Source organism: Mya arenaria, chromosome 3, assembly GCF_026914265.1.
Source record: "Mya arenaria isolate MELC-2E11 chromosome 3, ASM2691426v1".
Classification (NCBI taxonomy): domain Eukaryota; kingdom Metazoa; phylum Mollusca; class Bivalvia; order Myida; family Myidae; genus Mya; species Mya arenaria.
The window spans coordinates 73,715,410-73,732,907 of NC_069124.1; the positions used below are offsets into that span (position 1 = coordinate 73,715,410).

General features: G+C 38.2%; 2 protein-coding genes across 2 annotated transcripts in view; one reads left to right on the forward strand and one right to left on the reverse strand.

Moving 5' to 3' along the window:
* LOC128226805 (dual specificity mitogen-activated protein kinase kinase 1-like) overlaps positions 1–9,072 on the reverse strand; it is a 61,294-nt gene extending 52,222 nt beyond the window's left edge. Inside the window, exon 1 of the mRNA XM_052936866.1 lies at positions 9,041–9,072. The gene's annotated coding sequence lies outside the window, so the exon portion shown is untranslated. The remainder of the gene's footprint in view (positions 1–9,040) is intronic.
* A 2,720-nt stretch (positions 9,073–11,792) lies between these two features.
* Positions 11,793–16,503, forward strand: LOC128228314 (60S ribosomal protein L17-like). The gene is made up of 6 exons (XM_052939555.1): positions 11,793–11,948; positions 12,399–12,439; positions 12,720–12,854; positions 13,265–13,363; positions 15,393–15,489; positions 16,308–16,503. Exons 1-6 carry the CDS (start codon positions 11,909–11,911, stop codon positions 16,454–16,456), a joined length of 561 nt encoding a protein of 186 aa, XP_052795515.1. The 5' UTR covers positions 11,793–11,908; the 3' UTR covers positions 16,457–16,503.
* The last annotated feature ends 995 nt before the right edge of the window (positions 16,504–17,498 follow it).

Below are 17,498 nucleotides of genomic sequence, written 5' to 3' on the forward strand. Positions count from 1 at the left end.
CTGCACCATCGTGATACGTACGAAAACAAAGTGTTTGATGACCTGATAAATCCGCTGAATTGGATCACAGAAACATTTTGGAAATTATTGCGCACAAAGTGGCAAAAATTTTGAAATATGTAATTGTATTTCCGTAGATAAACCATTTCTTACAAACATGAAGAGGTCGCTGAGGGTTTCAAACACCATTTCTCGAAAGTATTTAGTGCGATGACATCGGCCTGATAACTAAGTTCAAGGCAACAATTCGAATAAATGACTATTTGCAAGAAGATACGTAGCACGAACACTATTACTAAATTAATTACATTCACAGAGGTGAATAACGTCATAAAAAGCCTTGCACGAAGAAAAAGCCCAGGTTAGACAACGTACTAAATGAACACGTAATTAATTCAGGCACTGAGTTCACTTCGGGATTGACCTTACTGTTCAATAGCATTATCGCGAACGAGCGCGTCCCGTTATCGTGGCAAACGAGTGTCCTTATCCCCGTCTATAAGGGAAAGGGTAAGGATAAATCGGCCCCGCTAGTTATCGGCCAATTTCTTTGCTACCATGTTTCTGTAAAATATTCGAAAAAGTTATCTTAATAGGCTTAACACATTCACAAAACAAATGAAAATGGACTTCCCTTCCCAACAACAACACGGATTCCGAAAAAACTTAAGTTGCATAACAACGTCCTTTAACTTTCAAGAGACTGTTCTGTACAATATTGAACGTGGCAGCGAGTTACGTGGCGTGTTTGGACCAGCGCGCGCCCTGACACCGTGCGGCACGGCTCTTTAATGCTGAAGCTCGGACGTCTTGGCGTCAGGGGTAAGCCCTTCGCCTGCTTAATCGTCATATAATAACTTGCGTTGCGTCATCAGATATAACGGCCAGTCATCCAACGCCTTTGAAATTGTGCGTGGAGTCCGTCAGGGTGGGGTCATGTCTACGTTTTTGTATCTAGTCTACGTCGACGAGCTACTCCATACTCTAGAAAAAAGTAAATATGGTGCAAAGGTGATGTCTGTTAAATGTAATAACCCTTCATTCGCAGACGACATCTCCTTACTAGCAACTTCCCCCAACAGTCTGCAGAGTCAGGTCGACATCGTATATAGATACTGCCGCCGATGGAATATCGAAGTTAATGTAACAAAATCGTCAACCATAACATTTTCAAACGTCGTCGTCCCCTCCCGATAAGTGTTGTCTATGGCAACGCTCTTATATCAAATGCACCTTTTGCAAATCATCTCGGCATACTTCAACAGTCGAACTTAGAAATAGGTGAACGATAAGTGGTAGAATTCAAAAGGCTCGAAACTCACTTTTTCAATCATTTCACAGGGCGTTCACCCCTTATGCGTGAACCCTCTTCACTCATTAAGTTTGTATAAAAAGGTTGTTCTACAACCCTCCTGTATGGATCTGAACTATGGAATGCATGTCTAATCCGATGAAAATAAAATTGATGTCTTCCAACACTTTGTATCAAAGAAAACAGGGATTGGCATTGCGTTCGCGTTCAGATATGGTACAGTCTATGCTAGGGCTACACAGAATATGTTCTGAAATTGATAGTAGAAAGCTTATGCTTTACATAAAATATTGTCCCTTCCTGACCATTGTAATACGAAACAAATATATACTTGCAAGTATTATATGTTTATACGTGATAGCAATACAGTTAGATCAGGATTTATTCCCGATATCTGCCACATCCTACAAAGTATAATATTGTTCATATGATAAATGATTACATTGTTGAATCTGTTTTGCCATCCAAATACGTTTGGAAAGCATATCAAAAGAACAATCAATGCTTATGAAATCGACATGTGAACACCAGATAGCAAATGATCCAGAATATGTTGTTTCGTATACTGCATCATGTATCCAACCATGTGTCATTTACGTCGTAAGTAAACAACGATCATTTCGAAACACGACGCTAGCTATTGCTAAACTATGGTGCAAACCAACTGTCTTAAGAAACATGTACTGTATAAAATGTAATTGTACTTACCAAGAAGAATTAAGGAGCGGGCTGAGGTAAAACTGAAGAACACTGTAAAAATATAAAAAGGTTTCGCCCGATATCTTAAGTGAGAACTGATGGCTAGTATTGAAAGTTGGTGTGTAGATAGAAATGGTAAAGAGCTAGCTTAAAAAATGCTTTTGAGGGGATAAAGGTCAAGGACACTGTTACTGAAATTGGTTTCTGTCCAATGATTTAAGTAAAAATTAAGGATAGTGATGAAAGTTGTTGGGTACGTAGCTATGTTAAGAGCTAGTTTGGGATGGTTAAGTAGGGGGTAAATGTAAAGGTCACTCTTACTAAAATAGAAGAAACGCTTTCCGCTCAATAACTTAAGTAAGAAGTTGATAGATAATAATGCAATTAATGTGTAGATAACTTTTGTGTTAAGCTAGGTTGCTTTCAAGGGAGCGAGGTCAAGGTGAAGGTAACAGTTACTAAAAAATAAGGCATGGTTTCCGCCCCAAACTAAAGTAAGAAATGATGGTATTTATTAATCAGTTTAAGTGTAATGAAGGTTGATGTGTCGGTACATTATGCGACAAGCTCGCTTAGGATGCCTTTGACGGGGTGGGGTAGGGTCAGATTAAAATCACCTGTAACTTAAGATAGAACAATGGTTTTTGCCCGATTGCTTTAGGTTAATTCATACAAGAAATTAATTGACATAAATAATGACCGCATATATTAAAATCTTGATATCGCATTGCGGCGTTTTAAGTTCAATAACAACATGGTTGGCCAACTTAACAAAAATATGTGTTGAATTATTTTTGTTTATGATTGTTTTTGGAAATATTGTTTCTTATTTATGGATGTTCAATAAGAAACATGACAGACATACGCTATGAACTATCCCGGGTAGGAAAGTCGTTTAGCGTTCATTGATGTCATATCCTGGATTACAACACGGTTTATGTGACATAAACACATATATCTATATATGTATATCCATGTATAACGAAAGTCGTAGCATGTATGTATATTGATGTCAGAGTCTTGAACTATCCGGGACTACGGTGATGATCTTTAGCGTCCATGATGTCATATCCCGGATTACAATGCTGATTTGCGATATCACATATGGATACACTTGATGAAAGATTATTAATGACAGAGGCTTTGAAAATTACCGCTTCAAATGGCAAAATTCGGGAAATGATACTCACATTTATATCTTTACAAAATATATTCTATTTATTTATTAATTTAAATAATTAATTAAATTTATGAAAATATGTACATAATATCTGTTACACTAGTTTATAAACCTAAAAATAAAAGCTATGTTAGCTCATTCAAACTTAAAGTAAACATATTCGATACTCAACAATACTTCTTTCGAAAAAACCTTGTTCCCTTAAAGTTACCACTATTTACTCTACGGTACCTCTTATCAACCTAAAGTTACCCCTGTGCAGCCTCCGATGATACGGACATCTGCTAGCAATCAATAGTTTGGTCATAGTAAGATGCTTTAATATTGGGGATCATTAGATGCGATTTGGGGATCCCAAATTCAATCTATAAAGCATTTGAGGTAAATTTGGGGATTTTCTGTTTCTAAAAACTATATAATGCGACTGTTCTTGCTAAACAACTACTTTTTACTATTGTTTATTTTATTTTGGGCAATTTTATTCGAAATTGGTGGACACACCCTCAAATACAAATCTGCGTCTAGGCTTCAAACCTGTTGTCTGCTAGCCGGTGTAAATCAATCTCCTACGCAGTATTCCCCCTTGACAAGCAGAAAAGATATCTGTAGGGATGCAAACGAATGGCAAAATTGATATTCGAATATTCGGTTATTCTTTCGAACGAATATTCGATATTTGATTACCAAAATATACCTGTAAAAGTTGTTGTAAACATTGCAATATTCGCTAAAGTACTAGAGGGGCATTTCAGCTCTACTTTGTCGCAACCACTAAGCGCGGCGGACCTGAATTTCACCAAAAGCCTCTGAAATTCCTAATTTCAGAAAAATAAAAAGTAATACTTTATGAACAAAGAAAAACACAAAAAACTTTTTAATTTATATTCCCCTGCCTTCATGTTTGTAAAAAACGTGAACTAAGATGGATTTCTGGTCAATTGCGTTATGCGCCAATCGATGGTCTTTCCGTACGACGAGCATCCTCGTTCTGGGATTGACCTCTAATTAAAAACATTGGAAAAACCAAACCAACCTGGGAACTAGTTTATTTTAGAAATTTTAATTGATAGAGGCAATTTATCGAAATAATTGATGTTTTTGTGTCAAGTGTCCTTCAGCCGGTTATTGTAAAGTTACGAGGACTTTTTATAGGACCGTAGATATGACGCGTGTTAAGTGTATTGTCATCATATTCACACCTCTGGCATTATGGACCAATCGTTGTAAAAACAAGACAACCGAATCTTAAAAACAACAACAGGTTGTAGGCAAAATATGTATTAACTATATTTATTAAACAAAACAAAACCACCATCGAATATTCGAATACCGATTGACATTCGAATACCAAAAAAAACCCATCGAGTATTCAAATATTCGAATATTTGTTTGATCCCTAATATCTGCATAAAGCTGGAATTCAGCGACATACACCTTTAAATGCTTTTTTCTTCCCCTTCATTTGGTAGTTTTGACCACTTGCAATTAGCCAAAGGATTAGTTTAAATACAGATGGAAATACATAATTTACATATAATTCATTATCGAAAAAAAATTCTATTTTTTGTCCTTGGTCACGGGATTTGCATAGTGTATGTTCAAACAATATAGCATTGCATAAAAAATGATAATATGTTTAATGTGGTCAAACCAAACTTTCGACCACAATAGCCATGTGTGATTGAAGAAATTCCAAATGCCTACCAACCTTGGAAAGTGGCAATACCAATCATTGTTTTATATGTATCGTGCCAATGCTTCGACTACTCAAAAATAAGCTCCAGCGATCACATCGCCTCCTTCTGGTCGTAACAGCCACCCAAAGTAGGTCCATGTGCTTGTTTTACCCAAATAGGGGGTCCTGGACGTTGGGGGTCAATTTTGGTCAAGCTCACCCAAGATGGAAGTTATTGGGCGGTGCTAGGTGATAGCCCTGGATGTCCTACATGCAGTACCCGGTCTTGGGGCGTCACATCGCTCCTTCTGGTGTAACAGCCACCCAAAGTAGGGCCATGTGCTTGTTTTACCCAAATAGGGGGTCCTGGACGTTGGGGGTCAATTTTGGTCAAGCTCACCCAAGATGGAAGTTATTGGGCGGTGCTAGCTGATAGCCCTGGATGTCCCCTACATGCCAGTACCCGGTCTTGGGGCGTCACATCGCCTCCTTCTGGTCGTAACAGCCACCCAAAGTAGGTCCATGTGCTTGTTTTACCCAAATAGGGGTCCTGGACGTTGGGGGTCAATTTTGGTCAAGCTCACCCAAGATGGAAGTTATTGGGCGGTGCTAGGTGATAGCCCTGGATGTCCCCTACATGCCAGTACCCGGTCTTGGGCGTCACATCGCCTCCTTCTGGTCGTAACAGCCACCCAAAGTAGGTCCATGTGCTTGTTTTACCCAAATAGGGGGTCCTGGACGTTGGGGGTCAATTTTGGTCAAGCTCACCCCAAGATGGAAGTTATTGGGCGGTGCTAGGTGATAGCCCTGGATGTCCCCTACATGCCAGTACCCGGTCTTGGGGCGTCACATCGCCTCCTTCTGGTCGTAACAGCCACCCAAAGTAGGTCCATGTGCTTGTTTTACCCAAATAGGGGGTCCTGGACGTTGGGGGTCAATTTTGGTCAAGCTCACCCCAAGATGGAAGTTATTGGGCGGTGCTAGGTGATAGCCCTGGATGTCCCCTACATGCCAGTACCCGGTCTTGGGGCGTCACATCGCCTCCTTCTGGTCGTAACAGCCACCCAAAGTAGGTCCATGTGCTTGTTTTACCCAAATAGGGGGTCCTGGACGTTGGGGGTCAATTTTGGTCAAGCTCACCCCAAGATGGAAGTTATTGGGCGGTGCTAGGTGATAGCCCTGGATGTCCCCTACATGCCAGTACCCGGTCTTGGGGCGTCACATCGCCTCCTTCTGGTCGTAACAGCCACCCAAAGTAGGTCCATGTGCTTGTTTTACCCAAATAGGGGGTCCTGGACGTTGGGGGTCAATTTTGGTCAAGCTCACCCCAAGATGGAAGTTATTGGGCGGTGCTAGGCTGATAGCCCTGGATGTCCCCTACATGCCAGTACCCGGTCTTGGGGCGTCACATCGCCTCCTTCTGGTCGTAACAGCCACCCAAAGTAGGTCCATGTGCTTGTTTTACCCAAATAGGGGGTCCTGGACGTTGGGGGTCAATTTTGGTCAAGCTCACCCCAAGATGGAAGTTATTGGGCGGTGCTAGGTGATAGCCCTGGATGTCCCCTACATGCCAGTACCCGGTCTTGGGGCGTCACATCGCCTCCTTCTGGTCGTAACAGCCACCCAAAGTAGGTCCATGTGCTTGTTTTACCCAAATAGGGGGTCCTGGACGTTGGGGGTCAATTTTGGTCAAGCTCACCCCAAGATGGAAGTTATTGGGCGGTGCTAGGTGATAGCCCTGGATGTCCCCTACATGCCAGTACCCGGTCTTGGGGCGTCACATCGCCTCCTTCTGGTCGTAACAGCCACCCAAAGTAGGTCCATGTGCTTGTTTTACCCAAATAGGGGGTCCTGGACGTTGGGGGTCAATTTTGGTCAAGCTCACCCCAAGATGGAAGTTATTGGGCGGTGCTAGGTGATAGCCCTGGATGTCCCCTACATGCCAGTACCCGGTCTTGGGGCGTCACATCGCCTCCTTCTGGTCGTAACAGCCACCCAAAGTAGGTCCATGTGCTTGTTTTACCCAAATAGGGGGTCCTGGACGTTGGGGGTCAATTTTGGTCAAGCTCACCCCAAGATGGAAGTTATTGGGCGGTGCTAGGTGATAGCCCTGGATGTCCCCTACATGCCAGTACCCGGTCTTGGGGCGTCACATCGCCTCCTTCTGGCCGTAACAGCCACCCAAAGTAGGTCCATGTGCTTGTTTTACCCAAATAGGGGGTCCTGGACGTTGGGGGTCAATTTTGGTCAAGCTCACCCCAAGATGGAAGTTATTGGGCGGTGCTAGGTGATAGCCCTGGATGTCCCCTACATGCCAGTACCCGGTCTTGGGGCGTCACATCGCCTCCTTCTGGTCGTAACAGCCACCCAAAGTAGGTCCATGTGCTTGTTTTACCCAAATAGGGGGTCCTGGACGTTGGGGGTCAATTTTGGTCAAGCTCACCCCAAGATGGAAGTTATTGGGCGGTGCTAGGTGATAGCCCTGGATGTCCCCTACATGCCAGTACCCGGTCTTGGGGCGTCACATCGCCTCCTTCTGGTCGTAACAGCCACCCAAAGTAGGTCCATGTGCTTGTTTTACCCAAATAGGGGGTCCTGGACGTTGGGGGTCAATTTTGGTCAAGCTCACCCCAAGATGGAAGTTATTGGGCGGTGCTAGCTGATAGCCCTGGATGTCCCCTACATGCCAGTACCCGGTCTTGGGGCGTCACATCGCCTCCTTCTGGTCGTAACAGCCACCCAAAGTAGGTCCATGTGCTTGTTTTACCCAAATAGGGGGTCCTGGACGTTGGGGGTCAATTTTGGTCAAGCTCACCCCAAGATGGAAGTTATTGGGCGGTGCTAGGTGATAGCCCTGGATGTCCCCTACATGCCAGTACCCGGTCTTGGGGCGTCACATCGCCTCCTTCTGGTCGTAACAGCCACCCAAAGTAGGTCCATGTGCTTGTTTTACCCAAATAGGGGGTCCTGGACGTTGGGGGTCAATTTTGGTCAAGCTCACCCCAAGATGGAAGTTATTGGGCGGTGCTAGGTGATAGCCCTGGATGTCCCCTACATGCCAGTACCCGGTCTTGGGGCGTCACATCGCCTCCTTCTGGTCGTAACAGCCACCCAAAGTAGGTCCATGTGCTTGTTTTACCCAAATAGGGGGTCCTGGACGTTGGGGGTCAATTTTGGTCAAGCTCACCCCAAGATGGAAGTTATTGGGCGGTGCTAGCTGATAGCCCTGGATGTCCCCTACATGCCAGTACCCGGTCTTGGGGCGTCACATCGCCTCCTTCTGGTCGTAACAGCCACCCAAAGTAGGTCCATGTGCTTGTTTTACCCAAATAGGGGGTCCTGGACGTTGGGGGTCAATTTTGGTCAAGCTCACCCCAAGATGGAAGTTATTGGGCGGTGCTAGGTGATAGCCCTGGATGTCCCCTACATGCCAGTACCCGGTCTTGGGGCGTCACATCGCCTCCTTCTGGTCGTAACAGCCACCCAAAGTAGGTCCATGTGCTTGTTTTACCCAAATAGGGGGTCCTGGACGTTGGGGGTCAATTTTGGTCAAGCTCACCCCAAGATGGAAGTTATTGGGCGGTGCTAGGTGATAGCCCTGGATGTCCCCTACATGCCAGTACCCGGTCTTGGGGCGTCACATCGCCTCCTTCTGGTCGTAACAGCCACCCAAGTTCCGTGATGTTTGGTTTCAATTGGTTAGGCTGTGGTGGCCTGTACGTCTAAACATAGATTGATCATGATTGCATGTTTATTTAATTGTTCATTAATATTCATTTAATATTACATTTATTGCATCATACAGAACGTCCAGTCCTCGTTTAGTGGTTACTAATACATTTATACAGCGATCGATGTTATTGATATCAAACCAGACTTGTTGTCTTCTTTAATCGATATTCTTTCATCATTTTTTTTTATTGCATTAAACTGAATTACGTCCAATTTTTATTCAGCGTTCACCAATAAATGTGTTTTATGTTTCCTTTTACTTCCACAATCTGTTGCATTTCAAGAATTTTCAGTGCAAAATTTATTGCGGTTATGATTAAATTCCTTATTGGCTGCTGACTTAATGTATTTGGCAATTTTCTCTATTTCGTCGTATCTATTTCCGTAAGTCAACGCAAACACTTATTGGCTGCTAGCTATTGGCTGCTGGCTTGGCGTTAGCACAATTTGCTTTGATCCGGAAATAATATACGGGCACTTGCTCTAGACTTGTTCTTCTTTTTCAACTCACAATATCCTACTCAGTGTTCTCCCCTGGCGAAGAGAAAATAATTATATGGTAGGTTTTGTGCAAATTTATTTTTCTGTTTTATATTTTTTTCCAGCTAGCTCCAGATTTAGGGACATTATTTATTTGTTAATAAATACTTGTATATGAATTTATATTGAACCATTGATATATTCGAATTTCACGGGATTTTTCACAGTTATATGGAAGATAATTTTCATGTGTCATCATAGTGAGCACTCATAATCAAGTATTTATTAACAAATTAAAGACTAAAGAGTGAATAAATTAAAAAAAAAACTACGTTAAAACATTATTAATCATGGTCCGAAAGTTTCTGAAGATGGTCTGTATTGTCCCTAAATCTGGCCCGTAATGTCCCTAAATCTGGCCCGTTATGTCCGTGACCCGCTCCGAATATCTGACAATGAAAAACGTGATCATTACTTTAATTTAAGTACATGTGTTTTCGTGTTTCTATCTTTGCCATAAATTATTATTTTTTCATTGATATTAAATATCACGGCCCTATAAACTGGTTAATAGGTCCGTGTAAATATGAAATAAATGCTTCCTAGTCAAATAGCCCCCAAGTCAAAAAGCCCCCATTTTGGTCAAATAGCCCCCACTCACATTTTGAAATTGGTCAAATAGCCCCCAAGTCAAAAAGCCCCCATTTTGGTCAAATAGCCCCCACTCACATTTTGAAATTGGTCAAATAGCCCCCAAAAACGCCCCCACTTTTTTTTATATGTATGTATGCATACTTTTGTTATTTCAAAACACTTTTTAACCTTTATTTTTACAAAATGAAGTGCAATTAACATTATTTGTATATCAATATATCTGAAAATTTTACCAAGTAAGAATAACAAACGTTTTAAAATATTACTTATAAATAATATATTATAACATCAAATCTACATTTTGATTGTTAAACTTCATAAGGTTTTTGGTGTTTTTTCTTTCATTTAATATTGATTAAACATCAAACTTAAAGCTGCACTCTCACAGATTTACTGTTTTGAAAACTTTTTTATTTTTTGTCTTGGAAAGAGCAATTTTGCGTAAATATCTGCAAACCAGTGCTAAAATATTGCTGATAAGATAGATAGATAGATTTTTTTACCGCATATGTAATTACATGTACAATGTGTGTAAACATACCCTCTTTTGAAGTCTCGTTCATTTGGGTTGTTTTTTTGTAAAAGTAACTATCTATTTTACTATGTTTACTTTACTTATAAATATCACTCCTTTTATATCATTGTCATAACTCTATCTAAAATGCAGGACGATGTGTAATGTAGGGACATGTCATTTATTTCCCATACTTTGTATTGTTGTGTACCCTGAAATTGATGCCATGCATATCATGTTCCTATTCTTTTCTATGTTATGATTATATATCAACTGTATATTCATGTATTGTATGTTATACATATGTAATGCTCTCCATTGTTGGAGGAATAAAAGAATCTATCTATCTATCTGTTTAACGACGTAATTTACTGTAATTATATAACATTATCACGTTTTTCATTGCCAGATATTTGGAGCTATTTGTGTAAAATTTAATAATTCAGAATATTTGCCTTTCAAACCTTCCAGCTAAACTCAAGCAAATTATATTTTCTTTGTGAAATAGAAAAGAGAAACTGATATGAATTAATTATTTATAGACACAATAAAACTTCAAAAATCCTTCAAAATAGTATCACTGGTATGTATGTATTTCTTTAGACCTTGCGATCAAGGATAACCCGTGAAAGTGCAAGCACTTATTTCCAACGGGGTCCTTTGTTTTTGCTGAAGGGACAGCACGCTGAAGAGACAGTGGTGGGATACAAGGAAGTCCGGGTGCGAGACCCTAGCTCTTTTTTCGAAGAGACCCCTTGGTTCTTTTACGTGCTCGGTGTAAAGCACCGATACACGGGGTACAACTTTCCTGGGTTAAACCAGTACTGAGTACACCACTTTTCAAAGCACTACCCTTTAAATGCCAAGCACCAGACAAGGGAGCTACTTGTACCAACTTTTAACGTCTTTTGGTATGACGCGGCCAGGGATCGAACCCACGACCTCCCGCTCCGTAGGCGGACGCTTATCCACTAGGCCACGGAGACGGTATAAAATGTAATTCGCAATACATCGCAATACATCTATAATAAAAAAAAAGAGAAATGTATGACTTCCTTCTAGGATATTATAAAGATTTTTTTTTATTGTAACACGCATCTTCCATTATCAAAGACTATCACTCTGGTAAAAGGACTTGGCATTGCGATCTATATCAAATTGCATAAATTAAGAATTAAACATGTTTATATATCTTATTCCTTTTTTACGTATATAAAGCAAATAAGATTGTCAAATTTGTTTACCAGACATCGGTAACACAATAATAATCCTGGAGCCATAAGTTATGAACCTTGAATGAGGAGACCGGATGAGACCGGATAATACGGGGAGACACCGGGAAATAGTATCGACCGCCGATTTGACTCAATTCTTTTTAACCAGTCAAGATACTTCCTTTTCCGGTTCGAACGAAGGTCTGTAATGTTGTTATTATAGATACCCTATATGAATCCGCGACAATCATCCTATACATATACTAATCATCAATTTTATATAGCATATGCCAGGCTGTAAAAATAGTCTTTAATCAAAGCCGTTGTCACAGATGCATATTGTCATACAATTCGTAATAGAAGTAATTTTAAGTTGTTAACAATTATAATGTTTTTCTTATTTATTATTTCATAATGGTTTGCTTGCTTTTGCTTTTGCAGAACCAAAATGACTCGGTACGCATCGGAACCCGAGAACCCCACGAAATGTAAGTTGTCGAGCTGCAATCATTCGGTTGGAAAGAACAAGTTAATAAAGTGAATATTATGTGGAGTCTTGACAATGACAGCACACTTGTCAGTGCATCAAAATGATAATTCAAACTATACTTGTCTATATTCTATAAACTAATAACGTCCATGATATGTACACCCTAATTACAATAAATAATCATTTTGTTTAATCTGAGTGTTGTTATGAATCAGCATTCCTATTTTTGGGCTAAGCAGTAGCAAATTATTCATACGTTTTGTAAATGAGGAATATTGTAAAAATTCTTGTCATTTTGTAATATTTTCTCTCAAAACTTCAAAATTTTGTAGCAATTGATCATTTTGGCTACTTTTTGTGATGAAAAATATAGTGCAATTTTTGAATAATGATATATATTGTTATATTTGTAATTTTTTTGTAAATGTCATCTTTTATGAATTTGTAGCTGCGAAGGCAAGGGGTTCTTACCTGCGTGTTCATTTCAAGGTATGTTATCTGCTGTTGTAGAAGCAATTATTCAAATCATTTTATAGGCAAGCTATTGTTATTTTAAATAATACTTAAAAAATAATTTCTCTAATGTTAAGACATACAATTGTTTGCTAAGCGGACTAGGTGTTGAAATTTCAAAAAGGAAAATCCTGTTACAATTTGATGGAAGTGCAAATGATAGTCCTGTTTATTATAACTTCATACCAACCTCATAGCACTAATGCAGACATCTCACTTTACTATTTCCAAACTTATTGATACATTATCTTTTTAGAACACACGGGAAACGGCTGCTGCTGTCAAGCATATGCATTTGAAGAGAGCTACCAGGTACTTGAAGAACGTGATTGCAAAAAAGGAAGTCGTCCCCTTCACCCATTTCAATGGTGCTGTGGGCAGAAAAGCTCAGGTTAGTTATCTCAGTCTGAGAGAAATGCAAAAGGCCATAGGTCTTCGCCTTGGAAAAAAATCTGGGTTTTCAGAAATCACTAGATGAATTTCCTTTTTTTGGCATTTTATCATTCAAAATTGTACATGCCAAGATATGTTTAAGGGCCTATGAATTTGACCCATGCTTGAAAAAAATCCCAGACAATTGTAAAGACTGCGTTTTACTTTTGTGTAATGCACTTCGATTGCACTTCTTTTTTATCATCACATCCTTAGCGGATTTTGGGACATTTCATCTCGAACTTTTTGTATTTCACTACAGATGAGATGCACTGAATTTTGTTGAGTCTACTGCAAATCTAATTTACTGAAGTTGACATTTTGTTTAAATTCAAATACATGTTATATAAGTTATTATAATATTTGCAGGCCAAAGCCTGGGGAGTCACACAGGGCAGATGGCCAAAGAAAAGTGCAGAGTTCTTACTTCAGCTCTTGAAAAATGCTGAAAGCAATGCTGAATTTAAAGTGAGTATGAACAGACTTGTCATATTATTGTTTTGAAGTCTTGTGTCATACCTCGAAAGAGTGTGTTCTTTCAAGACATTGCTGTCATGGTATCATTTTGTAGTTATGACCTACTTCAAAGACTGATTTCAAAGAAAATCAATTGTTTTGCATCATTGGATAACGCAGACTATGATGCATGGGCTTAAAAATGTCTGTTAAAAAATAGTAACGACCTTACTGTTTTTATAGTCAGTTGGGAATAAAATTGTGTTTTGATATGTAGTTCAAAGACTGTTAAAAGGTTTATACAGAATATGAATTTAACACCATTCCCCAATGATGACAATAAAGTTTTTACATAAAGCCTAATAAAATAAAGCCTACCTACCCTACTTGTAAACCCTAAATAAGGATGAAACCCTATTTAATTCATATCAAATGCTTGTGAACAAATTGATTTTATGATTGAGTATTGCAGTTTTGGGACCATACTAAGATACAGAAAGCGCGTGTTAAATGTTTTTTAGTCATTGAAAGTAGAATTCCTAACGAAATCACTTTCCTTATTTTATTATCACTTGAAAAAAAAAATAAAGAATTTCCAAAATACATTATTCTCATTGACCTTATTGAGAGAAAAAAAACATACATTGATGTTAAAATCACTTACACATTTCTTATAATTTATTTCACTATGAAAATGTTTAGAAATTGACTTAAGCTACTGGGCTTTTTCTATAGTACCCACAGGTCCGACTATCGGACCCATTCCCAAAGCAAAATATAAGATATTTTTCCCAATCTTTAGAAAAAAATCCCAAATAATAAAAAAAAAGTAGAAATTCTTTTTACCTGTACTGGTTCATTTTCAACATCCTAATAAATTATGTGATGTGAAGTTTTTTTGGTAATTGAACTCGGAAATCATTGATTTTCATCACATTCAGAGATATGAAATATTATCTGTAACGATTTATTGCAATAGATATTTACACCCCAAGGATTGATATTTCAGCCATTGTGGGTCTTTTAAAGGGAAATAAACTAATATTAAATCATTTCCTAATTCACAGGAGACTAGACAGCTTTTTCTTTTCACTGTAAAATTTACCAATTTCCTCATTTTCATGACCAAAATTTCCCTAAATGTCTAGGGTCTTTTTCCCAAAATGGACAGAAAAAGCCCTGAGTTAGGAAATGACCTAAGATGCTTTATTAGTGATTTTTTTTGGGTACAATTTACTGCCTTCTTAAGGCTGTTTCCCCTTGCAAAAATACTGTCTAATTTCTTGTAATATAAACAAAATCTTGACAATACTACTCTTTCACAGCATTATGTATGCATAAAAAAGTTAAAACATGTATATTTGCCATTATATTAGCTATTTTGGCCTGATTTTGTATTTTTCCCAAAGACGAAATATTTTCCCAATTTGCAAGGCGCAGACGGTAAAAATATTTCTATAAAAATCACTGGGCTGGTATTATAAAACGTCTTATCTAGACTTGAGTAGATTTCTTTAAGTGAACCGGGTCATAATGATGTGGGTTTATCTAAGTATAAGCATTACTTATGATTAGAGTAAATAAAAAATCTATTTTAACAAAATTGAAATCAAATAGAAAACACAGTCAGATATTTTATGAATACTGGCTGTGGGGCTTTATAACAGAAGCATCTTAAGATAAAATTGTACCTTTACTTGTAAAAAAATTTCTGAATGGGTTTACTCTACTAATTGAATGTGTTATGCTCAATATATTTTGTAATTATACTATGGAAACTTCAGTTATTAATAATGAAAACACCATTTAAATAAAAAATATTAGATTTTCATGAAATATATGAGTTCAAATTTTGACTTCAGGTAAAATATTTTTTAAAAAGCATTGTATTACAGCCCTAGATGTTTGTATTTGTGCTATTTTGGCTTTAATTGAAACAAGCCATCTTGTGATCTATGCTTGTTTACAAACTAAAAATAACATTTGAAATTGTGAATTTTTTTTATCAAAATGGATGTTTAAATCACATGTTGTATTTCAGGGTTTGGACACAGACCACCTGATCATTGAACACATTATGGTGAATGCTGCCCCTAAGATGAGGAGGAGAACATACAGAGCCCACGGCAGAATTAACCGTATGTAAACTGTACTTCTCTCTGGGGATTGGGCTTGCTTGATATACTAGTGGAACAAAGAGACTAAACAATATAAGATTGCCTAAATAATAAAGTTGTTCAATGATTACATTTTGTTTACCTCATTTTGTAGACACATAATAAATAAGTGTGGTAAAGAACTGTACTCTCTCCAAGCATGTGGCAATTTTTTAGAATTAAGTCCTGTAAAAGTTATTTATGGGATAACTTTGAATTATATATATATTTGAATTCAGGCACAATATCTGTATTCCACTGGTAAACATTAAAGATACTATGTTGCCTTATGCAGGAAACAATTTATAACACAGTCTTAGTTCTTCTGAATCTGATAACTTATGCACTGGAGTTCTTGCATAACAGTGATGATATCAATTATAGAAGACCAGAATCCATAAAATATTATGATTGTCTGCTTTTCAATTTGTTTTTTTCATTTTCAACTGTTAGCTAAGAGAAGCCAATCCACCCATGATTTGTCATGAATTAACACACTTCTTCTGCCAAATCTTTTGAGTCTAACAAGGTCGCAATAAAATCTCATGATTACCTTCGAAACTGGAACAGGAAGAGTATATAAACAGTTAATTAGCATTTTAGATACTGCTACAGAGTTTATTTTAAGCACCGTTAAATGTGATAATAAAAAGCTGAAATGTGTGATTGGTGAGAATCATCAGTTCCCAAAAAATGAAATAAAATCGGTAAGTTTCTTATATTTGAATACTTTTCTAAAAAAGGCTTCTACCTTTGTCTGCTTTGATGATTGGTAAGATATCTCCCCTTTTCCTCTGCAGCATACATGAGCAGCCCATGCCACGTAGAGGTGATCCTTGCCGAGAGAGAACAGGCTGTTCCTAAGCCAGTCGGTGGCGAGGATGAGCCAGTGAAGAAAAAGGTCTCACAGAAAAAGTTGAAAAAACAAAAGTTGATGATGAGGGATTAGACATTGCTTGTACTGTTCAGCTAAATAAAGAGAAAAATGCCGATAAATGTTCTTGTCAATGGTTTAATTCTTTCTGTTTTATATTTGAGAAAGTTTTAAGTGCTCCAAACATCATTTTCTTGAATGCTTCCTGTATATTTTAACTGTGATGATTTTAAAAGTTCACGACGTCTTTGTTATATGGTCAATGGCAATGGGGTCAAAATTGCATGTTCATGCTGTACATTTGATCTTTAGTTTGCCAACCAATTCAAATAACTGGTCTAGCATGACAAGGTCACAGCAGTTGGATTTTAGAACTGCTTGGCTGGGCTAATGCAGTGGGGTGCAGTCTGTACTTGTACTTGATCAATATGGGGCTGAGGTGAACAGGGTGATTAGTTAAACTGATACAGTATGCTTCCTTATCGCTGATGCTTATTGATCTTGTAGGCAGAAATGATTATAAAAATCAGGCAAATTGGACCATGAAGCATGTCGAGTTCAGCTGAAGTGGATAAATTGTTTTCAGAGGGTTTTTCTTCACAAATGTATTATAAATTTATGATAGTTAATTCAAATTGAAGGATTTTAGTCAATCTCTTGTACAAAATGAAAGATGTGCATTAAAAAATCAACTGGAAAAAGAATTTGCTAAATGCAAGTTCTATTGCAAAAAAGGGGTTGCCACAAGGTACCTTGGGTACAGAAATATAAAGAATTTAACAATAATTTCTCAGTAGCATATACAGTTTATACACCATCTAAAATTTTCAGCTTTTCATATAACTGGAAAGTATTTTGTAAACCAATAATCCTAAAACTTGCTGAGAAGTAACTTGGACAAGAAATGGTGCAGTATAAGTGTTTAGTATTGAGGAGTGAAGGGCCATAACTATGAAATATAAATAACTGTCTGTGGCTGTAGTAGAACAATCTGAACAAGTGAAAGAAAATCATTGAAAAACTACATGGTTTGGGGAAAAAAGTTGCCTTTCTACATGCTTGATTTATTCTGTTCCATTTCATTTGACTCTTCGAGATAAGGAGCAGACTGTAGGTA

Bases quoted from the DNA above. Each gene is read 5' to 3' on its own strand.
- LOC128228314 (XM_052939555.1), top strand. From the start codon at position 11,909: ATGACTCGGTACGCATCGGAACCCGAGAACCCCACGAAAT. The intron at 12,855-13,264 runs GTTAGTTATCTC...TAATATTTGCAG, and splicing joins CTGTGGGCAGAAAAGCTCAG to GCCAAAGCCTGGGGAGTCAC. The intron at 15,490-16,307 runs GTATGTAAACTG...TTTCCTCTGCAG, and splicing joins AGCCCACGGCAGAATTAACC to CATACATGAGCAGCCCATGC.